The sequence below is a fragment of the Macrosteles quadrilineatus genome, unplaced genomic scaffold, assembly GCF_028750875.1.
Source record: "Macrosteles quadrilineatus isolate MER2022 unplaced genomic scaffold, UCM_ALF_1.0 Scaffold_5__1_contigs__length_97177068, whole genome shotgun sequence".
In the NCBI taxonomy this organism is placed as follows: domain Eukaryota; kingdom Metazoa; phylum Arthropoda; class Insecta; order Hemiptera; family Cicadellidae; genus Macrosteles; species Macrosteles quadrilineatus.
The window spans coordinates 52,849,334-52,866,703 of record NW_026542598.1 but is presented as its reverse complement, the minus strand read 5'-3'; the positions used below and the strand labels follow the sequence as shown (position 1 = coordinate 52,866,703).

At 35.0% G+C, this 17,370-nt stretch overlaps 1 protein-coding gene across 1 annotated transcript; it reads left to right on the top strand.

The window, feature by feature from the left end:
- Positions 1-13,523: 13,523 nt before the first annotated feature.
- On the top strand, positions 13,524-16,136 carry LOC128995016 (CCAAT/enhancer-binding protein beta-like). Its single transcript, XM_054419881.1, has one exon. It carries the CDS (start codon positions 13,629-13,631, stop codon positions 14,373-14,375), a length of 747 nt encoding a protein of 248 aa, XP_054275856.1. The 5' UTR covers positions 13,524-13,628; the 3' UTR covers positions 14,376-16,136.
- Positions 16,137-17,370: the final 1,234 nt, after the last annotated feature.

The following is a 17,370-nucleotide window of genomic DNA, read 5'->3' as shown; positions in this document are numbered from 1 at the left end:
GATACGTTCATTTAATCGGTAAGAGGATGAGAGTTTATTTTAATATACATAGTAAAATACTAGATGTTTTGATTTTTTTTCCTTCATTCGAATTTTTTATTATCAGCAAGTCTGGTTAGTTTGGTTAGATTATGACAGTTTAACTTTAAATTATAAAATTAATTTTATACTTTCATAATTTTATAAATAAGTATAACGTCATGGATCTACGGTAAGGACCATGAATATGACGTTATGAACAGTCTCATTTCATAATCAGTATTTAAGTTGTGGGTAGAAAACGTGAAGTTTATTCTATCCATTTCGGCTAATGAGGTTTAAAGGTACTACAGTTCCTAAACTAGGTTTTCTTTGTGTGCAACCTGTTCCTAAACAGTTATAAAATTAGTATAATTAATATCGTAATATGGTGCCATGTGCGAACAGCCTCTGCCAATTACCATACTAAACAGAGAACTTCTGTAGGCTGTAGGAGATTATTGACACAACGTTATACCATGAAGTTATAGTATTCTCTAGGTAGTCAAAAAGCCACTTTCCTTTGTAGTCCAGTCAATGACGGTAAAAAGTGTAAGCTGTGTATTAAGGCTGGAAAATAATAAAGTTAAAAACATTATAACAGAAAATTAGATACCATTGTTATATTTGTATAACTGTTGAAATATTGTTGGAGAGTAAATTTGATTCTGAGTTTGATTTGATATACTTATTACAATAATTTAATTTGTTTTACATTATTTGGCCTTTAGGGATTTATGTACCTATACCAGCCATTGATTAGGCTACAAACTAATCGATTTGTTTGCTTTGTGAGTGTTTCAAATAGTGTATTGGGCGAATAAATGATAACCGACTCATCATAGCATTTAATACCTACCTATCTATCTATATATTAATAGGCAAGCATGTTTCTTTAAAACCTTTTTTCTCAGCTTGTGTGCATCGTGGGGTAAATCTGCACATACCGTTAGAAAGCTATTTTCCTGTAGGTGTGCAGAATCCCTTTATAAATTTAAATAGGCTCAAAGATAAGCACAAAAAATGAGTTTGAAAATTTGAAAAAATTAACATGGATTTTATGCGTTGCCATGCTGGTGACGAAATAACAACGAAATATAAACAGAAAATCAAAACAAATGGAAGAAACTCCAATCACATGTTTTATTTACAGTGTGGGGTGAAAATAGAGAAGTGAGTACATTACATATTTTTGGTCGAGTTTCGACCACTGGACGACGTCTCGTAATTATTTAATCAGGGCTTTGCATCTATCTATCTATATATTAATAGGCAAGCATGTTTCTTTAAAACCTTTTTTCTCAGCTTGTGTGCATCGTGGGGTAAATCTGCGCATACCATTAGAAAGCAATTTTCCTGTAGGTGTGCAGAATCCCTTTATAAATTTAAATAGGCTCAAAGATAAGCACAAAAAATGAGTTTAAAAATTTGAAAAAATTAACATGGATCTTATGCGTTGCCATGCTGGTGACGAAATAACAACGAAATATAAACAGAAAATCAAAACAAATGGAAGAAACTCCAATCACATGTTTTATTTACAGTGTGAAGTGAAAATAAAGAAGTGAGTACATTACATATTTTTGGTCGAGTTTCGACCACTGGACGACCTCTCGTTTTATTTAATACCCTACCTATTATTGATAAGAAGTTCACCAGGTCAGCTGGTACGTGAGCTGGTTCTCGCGTCTGAGAGGTGGCGCTCCTGGTAGCTAAGGTAGGAACTAGCGTCTGCAATACCGACATTACGGACATGGTCGTAACGCAGTACGTTGTAAGTAACCACATAAGCATATAAATAGGTTTTTAATCGCAGCTTTTGGTTGCAGAATTTATGAACAAAAATAAAATTGGAACAAGAGCATAAACGCAATATGTGATACCAAAGATGGTTTAACCCGGATTAACCAACAACAAGTGGACTTCTGTAAATTGTAAATTTTGAAGCTCGTTTTTTGTGTCTAGTTCATGTCCGATGTCCGGTGACACTATCGCTAGTGTTGACTAAATTTTGATAACTAGGGTACGAGTTATTGTTTATGATTACATAACATAGTTTTATTTGGCTGAACGAAGTTTTAAAAGAAACAAATTGTAAACAAAACACGACCTCTACTGTGCACCGAACAGAACTAACAATAACATTGGCTTCAGCTGTTCCATAAGGATGAGAAATTTACTGGGGAGGATGATTTATCTATGGTGATACTGGAGGAAAGTGAATAATTGTCCAATGAGTTTTAACATCCAGAAGAAAGAGTATCACTCTCTTACTATAACCACAACGAGTAGCAAGTAACTCAATACACGGTATTATGTAAACACTGACTGCTGAATAAGTTGTCGTGACATAAAAATGGTCAATATACTTTATAAGGTATATTGTTATATCGAACCATCGAAATACATCCTTCGATGTATCGAACGAGTTCGCAAACCAGCATGAGCGGACCACGGGAATGGGTTTTTATCGAGTAAAAAATTGGTTTTCACATTTTTGAGCCCCAAAACATAGAACTTCCCACTCTTTCTCTAAACAACTTTTTAGAGCTTAAAAATCCAATTTAATATTTGAAGTGATTTTTACAGTTATTCTGTTGGTTACGGATAGTTAAAATAAGACCGTAATTTTAAAATACTGAAATCTTGAAATTTTTAAATTTCTCCGTTCTTATGGAGTATGAGTAAACCAAAAATCTATTTATTTTGTACTAGGCTATTAACATTTCACTAAAATACTTCAATACCCTCCTTGTACTATCAGCGAACCTAAGTACTCGTTAAACCTAATGTTATTCAATCAAATAGCAAATCAATCTGGCTTATTTGAGGAAATACAGTATTTAAGTGAAAATCTAATTAGTCAAATGTAAATTTGATTAGTCTGCAGGTTTGATGCAGTGTTGGTATTTTTTAACTTTTAGTTTTCTATATACTGGGACCTAAATTTTTCCAAAAACATTCATCTATATTCCTGTTGATTCTTCTGATTCCCTCTTCCCTCTCCATGGACTATTTTGTTCTTAGTACAGTACTAAGAGCAGTTAGATCAGAAGTACGACTATTTGTATGAAAGTGTCTTCGTAAAATTCGAGATTATAAGCCTCATAATATTGTCATTTAGTGATGGTTAGGAAAACTGTTCTAGAGCGCTTAGGAATCTCGGATTATTAACATTTTCAATCTATACAGAGTGGCTGAAAATTAACTTGCACCCCCTTTAACTTTTTAACTATTTGAGATATTTGAAATCGATTTGCGGCAACTTTTTTGGATATGAATGGCTACAATAATTATGCATACATAATAATTATACAGTTTTGAAAATTTGGCCTTTTGGGGTAGTGATAGGGGGTAGCTCAAGATTTTCAAATAGCAAGTATACTCGAGTTTGGTATCATTTTACAGGTCTTGATGAAACATAAAAATTACTGTTACTATAAAGCATATAAATAATTAGTATTTCAAACACTGTACAACACGTTTTTAGATTAGGTTAAATACAAACATTGAACGAAATGGCAAACGCTGCACCAGCTGATTGTAGTTGAATATCAAGTGATGCCAACTTATTTTCAAGCGTACAGCACGCTGTTTTGTGTTGTTTGGTTGGAATCGTTGGAATACTGGTATGCGGCAAAAAAAAAAACTCTGCGGCAAACCATTGGGTACTACAATGATGAGGTAGACATTTTTCCCACTGAACCAATCCCAAGGAGTTACGAAAATATTAGAAAATCTTTTGAATTTAGTGTATTCAAACCAGAGGTTTACTAGTTCGAATATCACAAGTGTCAAATACAAACATAAAGGTGTTATTATAAGCCAATTTTTAAAGCTTTTTCTAATACACGACAAATTTGGGAAATCATGAATGTTTATTACTTTCAAAATGGTAACTTGTTAAATGAAAAATTCCTATATTTTCAATTACTTATATTTTTATTGAAAATGCAGATATAGCTCTACTCTGATTAAAATGTCACATTCTTTATATGAACTGAGCTTTTTTTATGAACAATACCGCAATACAACACATGCTTTTGAATATAGTTAGGTTAGGTTAACTTTTTTTTGCGAGTTTGAACATGGTGAACAATAGTACTGACGATTCGCCGGCTCCGTGTAAAAGTTGTAATAAACTAATTAAACGCGGCTGTCCGGGTATATACTGTGAAGGCTTTTGTGCAGGATGGCATCACCCAGTTTGTGTTGATGTTAACGAAGACATTTATGATAAAATAAGTGAATTATCGGAACAAGTGAAGTGGTACTGCAAGTCGTGCTCGGGTAAGGTGGACAAGGCGATTGCCAACGCTACTTTAATTGACGAAATCCTAAACTTACGTGGATGTGTTGATAGATTAGTAAACTCTGTAAATGACTTAGTTTCTGACAATAAAAATATAAATAGGTCGATTAAAGTATTATCTGACTCTAATAAGAGGTTATGTAAATATCTTGCTGATGGACCTGAGACTACGGTAGTCAAGAGTATAATTGGGGGTAGCAACTCCAGCTCGTTATTGACTTCAGCAGTGGACGTCAGATCCGGCTCAGGAGTGAATCAGACTGAGACTTTTGAATCTGAATTGGATTCAGGACTTGTGCCGAAGGGTGATCAGACTGAATCTGAATCCATTTCACTTGTAGCACCGAATCCATTTGACATTGACAACGAAAACGAAAGTTATGATGAGCAATTTCCACCAATTCATCAAGTGAATAAGGATGGGATTAGAGACAATTCGGATTGGAAAAGAGTCCCAAATCGGCGAAATCGAGGTCGTGGTAGTACTGAGAAAAGGAAGCTAAATGAACCTAAAATCGGTACAAGGACTGACTTAGCAATAACGACGAAGGTGCGTGCTGCTGAGCGGAAGAATTGGCTGTTTGTTTCGAGGTTATCGGTTGAAGTTAATAAGGATGACATCGTGGATTATGTAAAGAGCTATTTAACTGACATTGATGTTGACTGTGTTGAACTAAAGCCTAAACATGATTCCTATAAGTCCTTTAAGTTAGGCGTGAAGACTGAAGACTATTCTAAAATTGCTGACTGTGGTTTTTGGCCTGTTGGGACCCTTGTGAGGGAGTTTGTCGTAAAGTCTTCTAGACCTATTAAGTCTAAGACTTTTTTACCGAGACCTCAAATGAATCCAGGGTACCGGTAGTGAATCTAAATCTCTGTTCGATAAACATCCAGTGTATCAGAAATAAAATATTAGAACTGGAACTTCTGTGTGCACATAATAACCTGGATGTGCTTTGTGTAATGGAGCATTGGCTTCAACCTGATGAAGTTCAATTTTATAGTGGTATTGGGAACCTCAAGCTTGCCTCCCATTACTGTAGGACAAATTCCTATTCTGGTGGTGTTGCCCTATTTTTGAAACCTGGGCTGAATTTCACCTGCTTGGATGTAAGCAATTTTTGTGAGGATTTCGAGGGTGAGTTTGCTGCTGTATTACTACATGATTTGAATCTTATTATAGTTGCCATGTATCGTTCACCTAATGGTTCGATTGATCGTTTTTTTGAACTGCTTGAACTCTGTTTAGCTTTCTTGACTACATTTGGCCTGTCGGTGGTTATAGGTACAGACCATAATATAGACCTACTTAAGACAGGAAGGGATTCAATGGACTTTTTAAATACCCTCCGTAGTTTTGGTTTTTACAGTAGTGTTTTTGTGCCTACTAGGGATAAATCATCCATTGATTCTTTTTTAACAAATATTGACAGTTGGAACTATGTTGTTGTTGTCAGTGATGACATAATTGCTGACCATAGGCACATTTTCCTTCAGCTTAAATGTACTAGGCCTATAGCTCGGGAGGATCGGTCAAGCAATCTGACAAAATCTGTATCATTCAGATTATTTAACGAGACTAGTTTGAATGTATTTTGTGACGACATTGCGAGTCAAGTAGCAGTGTGGTTTAATGAGACTTGTGGACTCCCAGCAAATGATGCATTTAACAGTTTCTTTCAAAATTTTAAGGGTAAATTTGATTTCTATTTTCCTGTAAAACGCAAGACAGTAGCTTCACGTAACGGTGTTTGTAAGGACGGGCCTGCAAAGTGTCATGTTAGTAATTGGTACACTGATGAACTTGCTGACTTAAAAAGGCACATACTTCTTGTTCATGATATGACCAAAAGTAGACCCGGTGTTACTCCTTATCTTCGTGAATTGCGAAGAAACTATCGTCTAAAGCTACGAGAGGCGAAGCTGGCTGCAGCGGCTGATAAAATATCCAGGGCTGCGAACCCGTGTAAGGCTGCTTGGGACTTGATCAATAAACATGGAGCTGGTTCCTTGGGTGTTGATGGCAAGTTTGCTTCTGCTGAGGAATTCAACCACTTTTTTGTAGACTCAGTGGCTGATATTGTGAGCGGGATTCCTGTAAATGAGTATAATTACATAGATAGCATTCCATTGGCCCATGTAAATTTCCAGTGGAGAATGGTGAATGCCTTAGATATTGTAAATACTGTAAATAGCTTTAAATCCTCTAATAGTAAGGATATTTATGATATGTCGGCTAATTTTATGAAAAGGATTGTCATTTTGATTGCTCCAATCTTGGCCCATCTGTTTAGCTCCTGCCTTCTGCAGGGTGTTTTTCCTGATGTACTGAAAGTATCTAGAACAGTGCCAGTATACAAGAAGGGCCCTAGGGATGTAATGGAGAGTTTTAGACCGGTGTCTTTAATACCGGTGTTTGGTAAAGTATTTGAGGTGATCATGTTGAATCAGCTCTGCGACCACTTTGAGGGGAATAACCTCCTTGCCCCTATTCAACATGGTTTTCGGAGGGGAAGGTCTACAGTTACGGCTGTAGATTCTCTCCTTCAAGTAATTTTGGAAGCTTTTGAGAGCAAGTCGTCAACTGCTGTTCTTTTGTGCGATTTATCTCGTGCGTTTGACTCTGTTCCTCATGACAACTTAATTGAGAAATTTAAGAAGTATGGCATTGGGGGGAGTGCCCTCAAGGTGGTGCAGTCTTATCTAGACAATAGGTCTCAGATTGTAAGTTGGAATGGTAGCAACTCGAGTGCCATTGAGGTCAGATGTGGAGTCCCGCAGGGCTCAGTGTTAGGGCCCTTCCTTTTCATTGTTGCCATGAATGATCTGTATCATTGTGTTTCTCATGACATGTTGTTGTATGCGGATGACACTACTTTGTTTATGAACCATACTGATCCTTATATTGCATGTAATAATGTTGATGTGTTGTTTAATGCAGCCTCAGATTGGTTTTCTGGTAATAAGCTGGCACTTAATGAGGGAAAAACACAAGGCATATTGTTTAGCCTAAGCAAGAAAGTACTTGAGGGTAACACAGTAAAGTTGTTGGGTTTTACTTTGGACTCTGAACTTGGGTGGAGTGATCACATCGATGCCCTTTGCGTTAAACTTAGTAGAGTCACTCATCTGCTTAGGAGGCTCATGTGTGAAGTTCCCCTTAATTTTGTGAGACTCGCTTTTTTCTCCTTTTTCCAGTCCCACATTTTGTATGGGACAAGGCTCTGGGGTCACTCCCCTCATGTTCGGAGAATCCTGATATGGCAGAAAAAGGCAGTGCGAGTTATATGTGGGGCACACTATCTTGCACATTGCAAGCCATTGTTTGTACAGTTGCAGATTATGACAGTCATTAATGTATATATTTATCAATGTTTAATTGCCATCAAGTCTGAGGAGTCTAGCTTTGTTTTAAGGGGATTCGCCACTGAAAATAGGTAAAAATCATGAAAAATTGTAAAAATATTTTTTTACATTTCTTTGTACATTGGACCTTATTACATCCAAAAAGTATGATATAATCCATGTATGAATGTTATTATATGTTATAACCAAGGGGTTTCGCTCTTTACGATAGCTACAAGATCATAGGACACCTTCTTATTCAAACGCGGTTATCCGCAACATTGAAATTTCACGTTTTTCAATACAAAATTTGATATATCTTGAGATCCACTAAAGGTACATTGTTGAAATTTTTACTACTTATTCTAGACAGTATTAGGAAAATATTTTGGTAGAATTAGGTATCTAAGTTAATTAGGTACTGAACAATAACGTTTTTTTCAAACTAATTCTTTTTTCTGAAGAAAAATTATATTTAATGTGTCACAGCAAAAAAAGTATGTGAGATATTATTATGAATCTACCTAAATTTTAAGTTTAGATAACTGTCTTTAAAAAAACACCAAATTTATCAAAATCCATAAAGAACTCTCTTCAGAATATCGATTTTTAAAACCCCTTACAAATTGATCGAAAAACCTCTATTTTATTTTTTTACCGCCTATAATTTATATTTAGAAGTAAACCAACATTTTCCATTTTTTGTTAAACTATACCCTACTAGAAAAAAAATTGTTTAACGACTTTCCTCATTAAATAAAAAAATGCACCCTTTTCAGTGGCGAATCCCCTTAAACAAGGAGGTACACTCACATGTTACAAGAAGTTCCAATAGCATACATTTGACTAGTCATAGGCTAACTTTGACTCAGAAATGTTTTCCTGTTTCAGGCATAAAATTTTTTAATAGCCTGCCTATTGAAGTACGGTCTTTGTGTACCTCTAAATTTTGTATGGTCACAAGAAAATGGTTAGTATTAAATCCTCTTTACAAAACTGAGGATTTCTTTGAGGCTATAAGGGCTAAGCCCATTTCACCTGGATGGTTTTGCCTGTAACTGGTATGTAAGTTTGCTATTTTGTTTTGCTTGGCTTGCTGTTTTGTTTTTTATGCATGGTTTGCTGTGTGAGTTTGCATTTTGTAATTTATTATTTGGAATTGATTTTATTTATTTATTTTAGCAGTTAAGTTATTTAATGTATGAGACAATGCCTATTGTACATTTTGTATTGAACGGCAAATAAAGCTTTTGAATCTTTTTTGAATCTTTTAGGGCCTTCGACATAAACAAAACTTAATAATTTCAATTAGTATGGCAAACTGCATATCATTTGTATGGTATTGAACTTATTATGTATGGTATAAAACTTTGAAACAATAAAGATTTTTCTAATAATAATAATAATATTGCATTGCTAAGCAACTTTCAAATTTGAACTTTATCCTTATCTACTTCAATTTTCGAGATATCAACTGAAAACTTGTTTCGCCCATTTTAAACTCGGGTTAATTGTTTGCAGTGCCGTTCTTATGTCTACATTGTGACACAGTATAAAATGTAACATTTTATTTGCATAAAAGAGGGTAATGGTCTTATTTTAAGTAAAATAGCTGGTGAAATCGTAACATGTAGCAATTTTTAAGACATCATAACCGGAAACTGCAGTGGGTCCAGACGTGACACCCGAGTAAAAAACACTTCTTTAGACACATACATCAACATTGAATGGTAAAACTGTCTATATATGACTCGAACACATCCATCGATGTCGGATTTATATGCGTTTTTGCGCAAAATTAGGTTGTTTTGTACGATTTTCTAGTTTCTTGACGTGATCTTTTGAGTAAAGCATATCGAATTTGGTATTTTTGTAAAGCTATTTTAACGTGCTACAACTTTGTCTATAAGTTATTTCTGATATATTGTATCAATAAAACGTTATCGACAAAAATAACACAAAAATGTTTAAAAATATAGGTTTTTGCAAAATTACGAAAAATGTACTAAACATAAAACAAAAGTGCAAATGTAAGAAAGATAGCATGTAAACTTATCTTTCAAACAAAAAAAAGTTCATTCCGATCCAATACATGGTATGTAAAATATCGTTATTTTTAATATAGCCCTTTCCGCCATTTTAATGACGTCATAACCGGAAACTGCAGTGGGTGCAGACGTGACACCCGAGTTGAAAACACTTATTTAGACACGTACATCAACATTGAATGGCGAAACTGTCTTTATAAGACTTGCGAACTGCCCTAGATGCCGGACTAATAGGCGTTTTTGCGCCAAAATTGGTGTTTTTATGAGATTTATCTAGTTTCTTGACGTAATCTTTTGAGTAAAACATATCGAATTTGGTATTTTTGTAAAGATTTTTAAATGTTCTACAACTTTTTTCATTGGTGGTTTTTTATAAATTGTATCAATAAAACGTTACAAACAAAAATAACTCAAAAATATTTAAAAATACAGGTTTTTGCAAAATTACGAAGAATGTACTAAACATACAACAAATGTGTAAATGTAAAACAGGTAGCATTTAAAATTATCTTTCAAACAAAAAAACATTCATTCCGATCCGACAAATAGTTTGCGAAATATACAATTTAAAAAAATCAATGGCCGCCATTTTGATGACGTCATAGCTCGAAAACGTACCAGGTGCGAACTTGACACCCGAGTGGAAAACACTTCCTAAGACACCTATATTGAAATGCAAAAGTAAAATTCACTATACACGACATGCACACAGAACCCTAGTCAGGTCCTGGACTAAGATTGTGAAACCTATATTACTATTACTCAGCATATTAGAACAAATTAATTGCTGTTTTTGTAACACATTGAAATATTCTTTGATTATACATTGCAGAAACTGGGAATACTTACCTGTTCCCTTTGTGGATTTGATCAAACCTGCCTTATGACCTTGGACCAAGGTTGGCTTTGCCATAAACCATCCTGCTTAATCAGCTGATATGAATATGGTTATTGTTGGCAAATTTGTTTGTATGTATGATATGGTCTTCGTTCATTCTTCGGAGCGTACTCCTAGTAATAACATTCCTACAGCTGTTAGTTGAAACCATTTAAATGAAGCTACAGACAATTCTTCATGAAACAGTTGCTTCATATTGATCAATTAACTATTTCTTGCCATGGAGCCTAAATGAATTACATTGAGAAAAATGAATTTTGGTTTGGTTACTATAATAAATGTATTTTAACGTTTGACCTGATTTGTGTATACAGTTCTTCTGTTTTTATTAGTATTGAATATTCTGACTTACAAAAACATATATGTTTCAGTGAATAGCTGTATGATATTGACAAATAAAGGTGTATTGTGAAAACCAAAGCATTCGTAAAACAGGTCTAAATATAAATTAAATGACATTATTCCTTACACGACCTAAGAAGTGTGACAGTGCATAATCGTCAATTGTCTTAAAAGTGTTAAATATTTTAATTACTAAACATGCGTTTGCAGATATGGAATGTTTATTGATATTCTCTACCCAGTATCTATCATATCAATACTATTATGCCTGCTTCGGAAAGTCCTAGAGGAAGATGATTTGCAATTTCGACTAGGCTATATCTTGATCAAACAAAACCACCTACATGGCTTGCACCACTTTTAGCTGAACCAATCTTTCATATACATATTTCATTTGCAGATGTGGAATGTTTATTAATATTCTCTACCCAGTTACTATATGCCTGCTTCGGAAAGTCCTAGAGGGAGATGATTTGCAATTTCGACTAGGCTATATCTTGAGCAAACAAAACCCCCTACATGACTTACACCACTTTTAGTTGAACCAATCTTTCATATAATATTTTCCAAAGGTACTATACGAAAGGTACTATAGTGTTAACGACCAATTTTCCACTTTTGAGAGATTTTTTAGTGCTGGTAGCTGAGGAATAACTTTCATATTGTTCCAAAAGGCTTGAGACGTTACTGTATTTCTTTTTATAATGTAGAAGTACACCGATTGCAGGAAACGATGATGTCTGACATTTCAATGTATCTAGAAAAGACAATTTATTAGTTTTTCATTAGGCCTAATGTAATGGACAACTCTTTCTTTCTTAAGGAATATCTAAAGATGTTTATTTCCATGCCCATTGATTATGTAACCTGAACAGGTGACTCAAGCAGTTTTAAAATAATGATTGTTCTGTGGAACTTTTGATTGTTTCAAACAGTTTTGCTTATCGAAAATCCCCAAGTAATTAATATATAAAAAAATATACAGTCACTAAAAATCATGAAATAATTTATTTTTGTAAAAAAATACAACCGACTTCAAACGCTCTAAAAAGAATGAAATAATTTCAATAAAGTAAAAACTTTTGTATTAGGCAAGCTCACGTATTCCAAGTCGGCGCGGCTCAAACTGCAAATATGATTGATGTGTGTGTATTTTGAAAATCAATAAATTGTAGCTGGATAACATAAATATATAAAAAAAAAATACTGAACTGTTTTATTGTTTATATATTAAAGGAAATATTTTCTTGTATTTTATGTTTACTTCAGAATAAATGCATTATGAAAATAACACACACAAATGTTCTATATGAATAGGAAAATAATTTAGTTTGATATTATGATAGGGAAAAGAAGCTAGTTTAGTATTAAAACGTTACTTTTCCAAGTTAGAAACATTTAAATGCGTTATACTCTTTTTAAAGATACTCGTTAATACCACTATAATACCAAACTCTGATTACGGTAATAAAATAACACTTAACGCATAACTATGAAAAAGACATGCAGATTAACACCTTTAGTTATAGATAGTCACCTGCAATATGGACACCCTCTTTCAATTTTGCATCAAAAATCATCATAGAGCCGCGCCGACTTAAAATACGTGAGCTTGCCTAATACAAAAGTTTTTACTTTATTGAAATTATTTCATTCTTTTTAGAGCGTTTGAAGTCGGTTGTATTTTTTTACAAAAATAAATTATAAATTTTAATTTCATTGGATCAGCTGACTTATGCAATTTGACAGTTCTTCTGGTTCACATTGAAATGTCAAAGGAAATGTAAACCTTGTCAGTATTCTTATTGCAGCCATGGAGACCAATCAATATTTACTTTTAAAATCCTCACATCAGAACTTTTAAAGCCAAAGGAGCAAAGCCCGCGGTCAGTATCGAAATGTGAATAGTCCTATATGGTCCTTGGTATGGTAGCTATATTTTTGTTAAGTTTAAGCCCAGTTGGTTCAGTAGTTTTTGCACCTATTAGTAATACACATACAGACAGACACCATTAGATTTTTATATAATAGTATAGATATAGATAATAGCCATTAACTAGATAGACAACACAGTTTTAATGTTACAGTGCTCAGTTCGTATGACACAATGACACAAAAACAACTGAGACTTAGGCCTAATTTAAAAGACGTTTCATTTTCAAATTGCATCCTTTCTACGAATTTTTCTACATTTATATGTCTTTATGGCTTAGGTTAAAAACTATAAAATTCAACAAGTGTGTTTCGATAGTAAACGAGTTATCTCAATAAAAATTTATAAACTCTTTTTGTTATAAAATAATCCCTGTAATGGGGGTAACTAGGTTGAGTTTGGATGTGCAAATACTAATAAAAGCGCTAATTTAACCATCACCCAACATCTGGCTAGTGATTTACAGCAGGATGCAATAAAACCGACAGGCCATAACATTGCCTAATGCAAGTAATTAGAAACAGAGTGCGTCCGCTAGCGCTGTCTCCGTGGTGCGGGAGGCAGTGGAACTAGAGTGGAGTAACTGTGAGTATCGCCGCTAGGAGCAGCACTGCGGGGGGAATGCGGAACCGCTTGGCGCGGCTTGTCAGTCAGTGAGTGTGCTGTCGCGTTGCATGGAGTGTGCTGGAGTCGCACAGCCTGAGAGCTCGTGAGCCGCCGTCATACGCTGCCATGGACTCTCCTCAGATGTACGACAACGTGCCGTCCGCTCTAGACTCGCAGAAGAAGCAGCTTCAACATCACATCAAGCGGTACACGGACCTCGCTGACCTGAACACGCCGGAGATCAGCCTGGACCTCCAGAATCTGATAGACGGAAGCGAGTTCGGTAGCGAACTGTTTACAGACATTCTCAACGGCCCTAAACAACCCAACGCCGTCAATGTCAGGCCACCCTTCCAGCCGCGGACGACGCTGGCGTACATGCCGCAGCCCGTGCACTTCGAGAGTAGCAATTCCAACTCTACCGGAACTAGCATCAAGGAGGAGCCCACGGAGGGCAGTGACTACAGGACCCAGGTACCCAACTACTCGGTGATCAGCAACAACGGGGGCGGTACCTCCTTCAGCACGCCCTCGCCGCTGCTGAAGAACCAGCTGAACCACCATCACCACCATCAGCACCGCAAGGGTAACAAGAGTGTGGACAAGAACACGGACGAGTACAAGCGGCGGAGAGAGAGGAACAACATCGCCGTCCGCAAATCACGGGAGAAGGCCAAGATCCGGACGAGGGAAACCGAGGAAAAAGTGAAGTTGTTAGTGAAGGAAAACGAACGATTACAGAAACGGATCGAACTTTTGAGTGAGGAGTTGAACGTGTTGAGGTCGCTGTTCACGAACGTGGGAGTCCTACCTGAACATCTACACAGGGAGTTGAACAAACACCTGGACTCGTATCAGCACGGGATACAGTGACAAACAGTGAGAGTGTGAGTGGTTACTGGTGACCAGTGCACGGACGACCACGGTATGTCCTAGGCCTAGTACAATGACGACACCGTATTTATTATCACTGACCGAAAGGTAGCTGTTTACCATTAACTTAGTTTCATCGACCTCAGTAAAGTCTGGCCCGAAATACGCTTATCTCTGTCTGTCTTTGCCAAAGTTCGAGATAATGTTAGATACACTAACCTCATTAACCGCTCCGTCGGAGACGGAACGCTCTGATACTGATTCACGCCTTATCGCAGAGTGCGTAGTTTCGATAAGATAAACGTTCTAAATTTTAAGGCATAGCCTCTTGTTAACGTTTTGGACTATTTATCGTGTTACTTATTTTTCGGGTGATGTTTTTAGAAATTAAAAGTCTATTTTGTAATTGTTGTTCGAAACAACTCGTGAGAGATATTTTGTAATGTTTATATCTAATGTGCCTTCAGTAACCCCTATTTTGTGCAGCTAAAATTAGGCCTAAATTGAACCGGAGGGTGCCGAAAAATTCTAAATAGGTGCTAGCTAAATGTTGTTCCCAAAAGATGCCTTAAATTTGGGCTTTAAAAGACAATAAATTATTCGATTTAAGTTTAATATATAGGCCTAGTTACGATTATCTACTTGCATGTTACCTAAAGTTACCTTGTCCTTGTCGATGCAGCTTTCGTTTTCATAAAATGAAGTTTGTACCATTTCGATGACTGATGTTTTAGGATAAATGTCTTGTTTTAAACCTTTCCCCCCTTAAATCACAATATTTTGTTTGCACTCTTCAAAAACCTCAGCCCGTTGCTCTTTCAACTTTCAAGGCCTAATCGTATGTTAGATCTCCTACTCTCTCATAGACAGCTATTAGCAGGTAGTCTTCTCTCTTGATTCTTTGGTTGTGCCTTGTTGAATGATTTATTTATTACATTTTGTACATGTATAAAATACATTAACGTGTAAAGATACTATTTTGTTATGAGATATCTTCTATGGATATATGTACATTGTAGATGGATAGATTTATGTATTATTATCATTATTTATGACTTATCGTACCTTAATGTAAAAACTTCTTAAATTGTCTGTCTTTTGTTTGTTAGTTGAATGTTACCATTTGATTCTCGTGAGTGATAGGTTTGTTAGTTTCAACAAAACAGACAAATACGTCGTAGCTTATTAATTAAAACTGAGCCCCTTTGCCCTTTACGTTGGTTGAATTTTCTCAACCGTGTTTTGACCATCGGAGCCACGTACTTAATTAAATTTGAAAACTTTTAGCTGCTGATTAAATAGTATTGTTTTCGAATGAATCCGTGTGTTTCAAACATGCAAAACAAAGTATAGCATACTTCGTTTTTATTTCTTGAATAGGACATGTTAAACTATCGCAAAAATAAGAGTGGCTTATTTTAGAAATCGTGTTAATATTAAATATAAAATCCATTTTTGTTTAGAAAAATTGTGGCAAATTAGCAATACTAACAAAAGCTGACTAAATCAAATTGAAACCATTTATAAAAAATCCTTCATTTTCAAATCTAACAAACGAACCGTAATTTGTCTGTTTTAACCATGTTTTGTTGTAGAGCGTATTATAGGTTAAGACGAACTGCCTGAGTCTAGGATTATGTTTTCAAAGCTATTATGTGTTGTTTCCTAATTTTTTAAAAGATAAAATAAGTCTCAATATTGTAAAATATTTTTATGTACAAAGAGTAATTTTGTAAAATATAGATAATTATTTCTTTACAAGTGTGTTTCATTTTAGCAGTATTTCCCAGGCGGGGTAGGTGAGTGTAGGGTGCACTCATTTCGCATGCCATCACTCTAGGGGAGGCATGAAAGGCAGGTAATACATTGAGGGGTGGCATTGGGGTGCGACCCTACTTGTTGCTTGGTCCAATTTCGCATTTTCCCACAACCATTACTCCATTGGGGCTGCAGCCCTTTGAATTGCGATGCATTCTCATGCGAACCAGGTCCCATTGAGCAAGATTTACAAGTCATTATGGTTGTTTTGAATCTGTAATGAGATATCACTATTGACGTTTTGTTGTGCGTTTTATTAATGTTGGGATTTGTTGAATTATATAAATTGTTTAACAATTTATTAGGCTCAACTTTGTTAACACACGACTTATTTAATTATTTTACAGTTAACTTGGTTAATTGCGTGATTTTTGTGCAACAACTTTGACCAACTATTCACTGTATGAAAAACACTGTTGTTTCTTATGAATAGTAATTTTAATTTTGTAGATTATTTAATTTAACTAGTATTGCACACTGCAATTTAGATGTGAAAAATCATTCCATAGTTGAATTAATTAAATCTTAAAATTGCATTTCACTAATTTTTAGGCATACTGTAAATGCATTTTGCGTAGCTTAGCAAAATGATGCCAATTGCTATAATGTTTATTGTTCATTTATAATAATTGTAAATTACTACAATGAACAAAGTACAATTTACAGTGCAGTATTATGCTGTGTCATATGTCAATTTAGATACATGGGAACAGTATGAGTAGGGTAGGATGTTTAACAGGATGAAATACATAGCCTATTTTATAAATTGCCAATCAATGGGAAATAACACGAAAATGATTTTAACTAGGGGCCTATTACATTTTTTTAAACTATTTTATGAATGAATCAATGGTGTTAAAATCTTGTGTAAATATAAACAAACTTTGATTGTTGGTCCAAAGTTTACTTTCGAATAAATCTTTCCAAGTTCAATATTTGCTTTGAAATTTATTTAAAAAAGATTATTTAGGCTTCAGTAAAAATAAAAAATAAAAATAAAAATACTGAACCCAGCAAAAACTTATTTTACACTAGACTGGGTTGGGTATGTTGATGCACGCTTTCAAGTTGAAATAGACAACTGTATTTCATTTTTTTTTAATTTCAAGGCAATTTTTTTCGTATTTTATTTCACAGTAAAACTTTTTGTTCCATAACAATAAGCAGTGTGAATCTT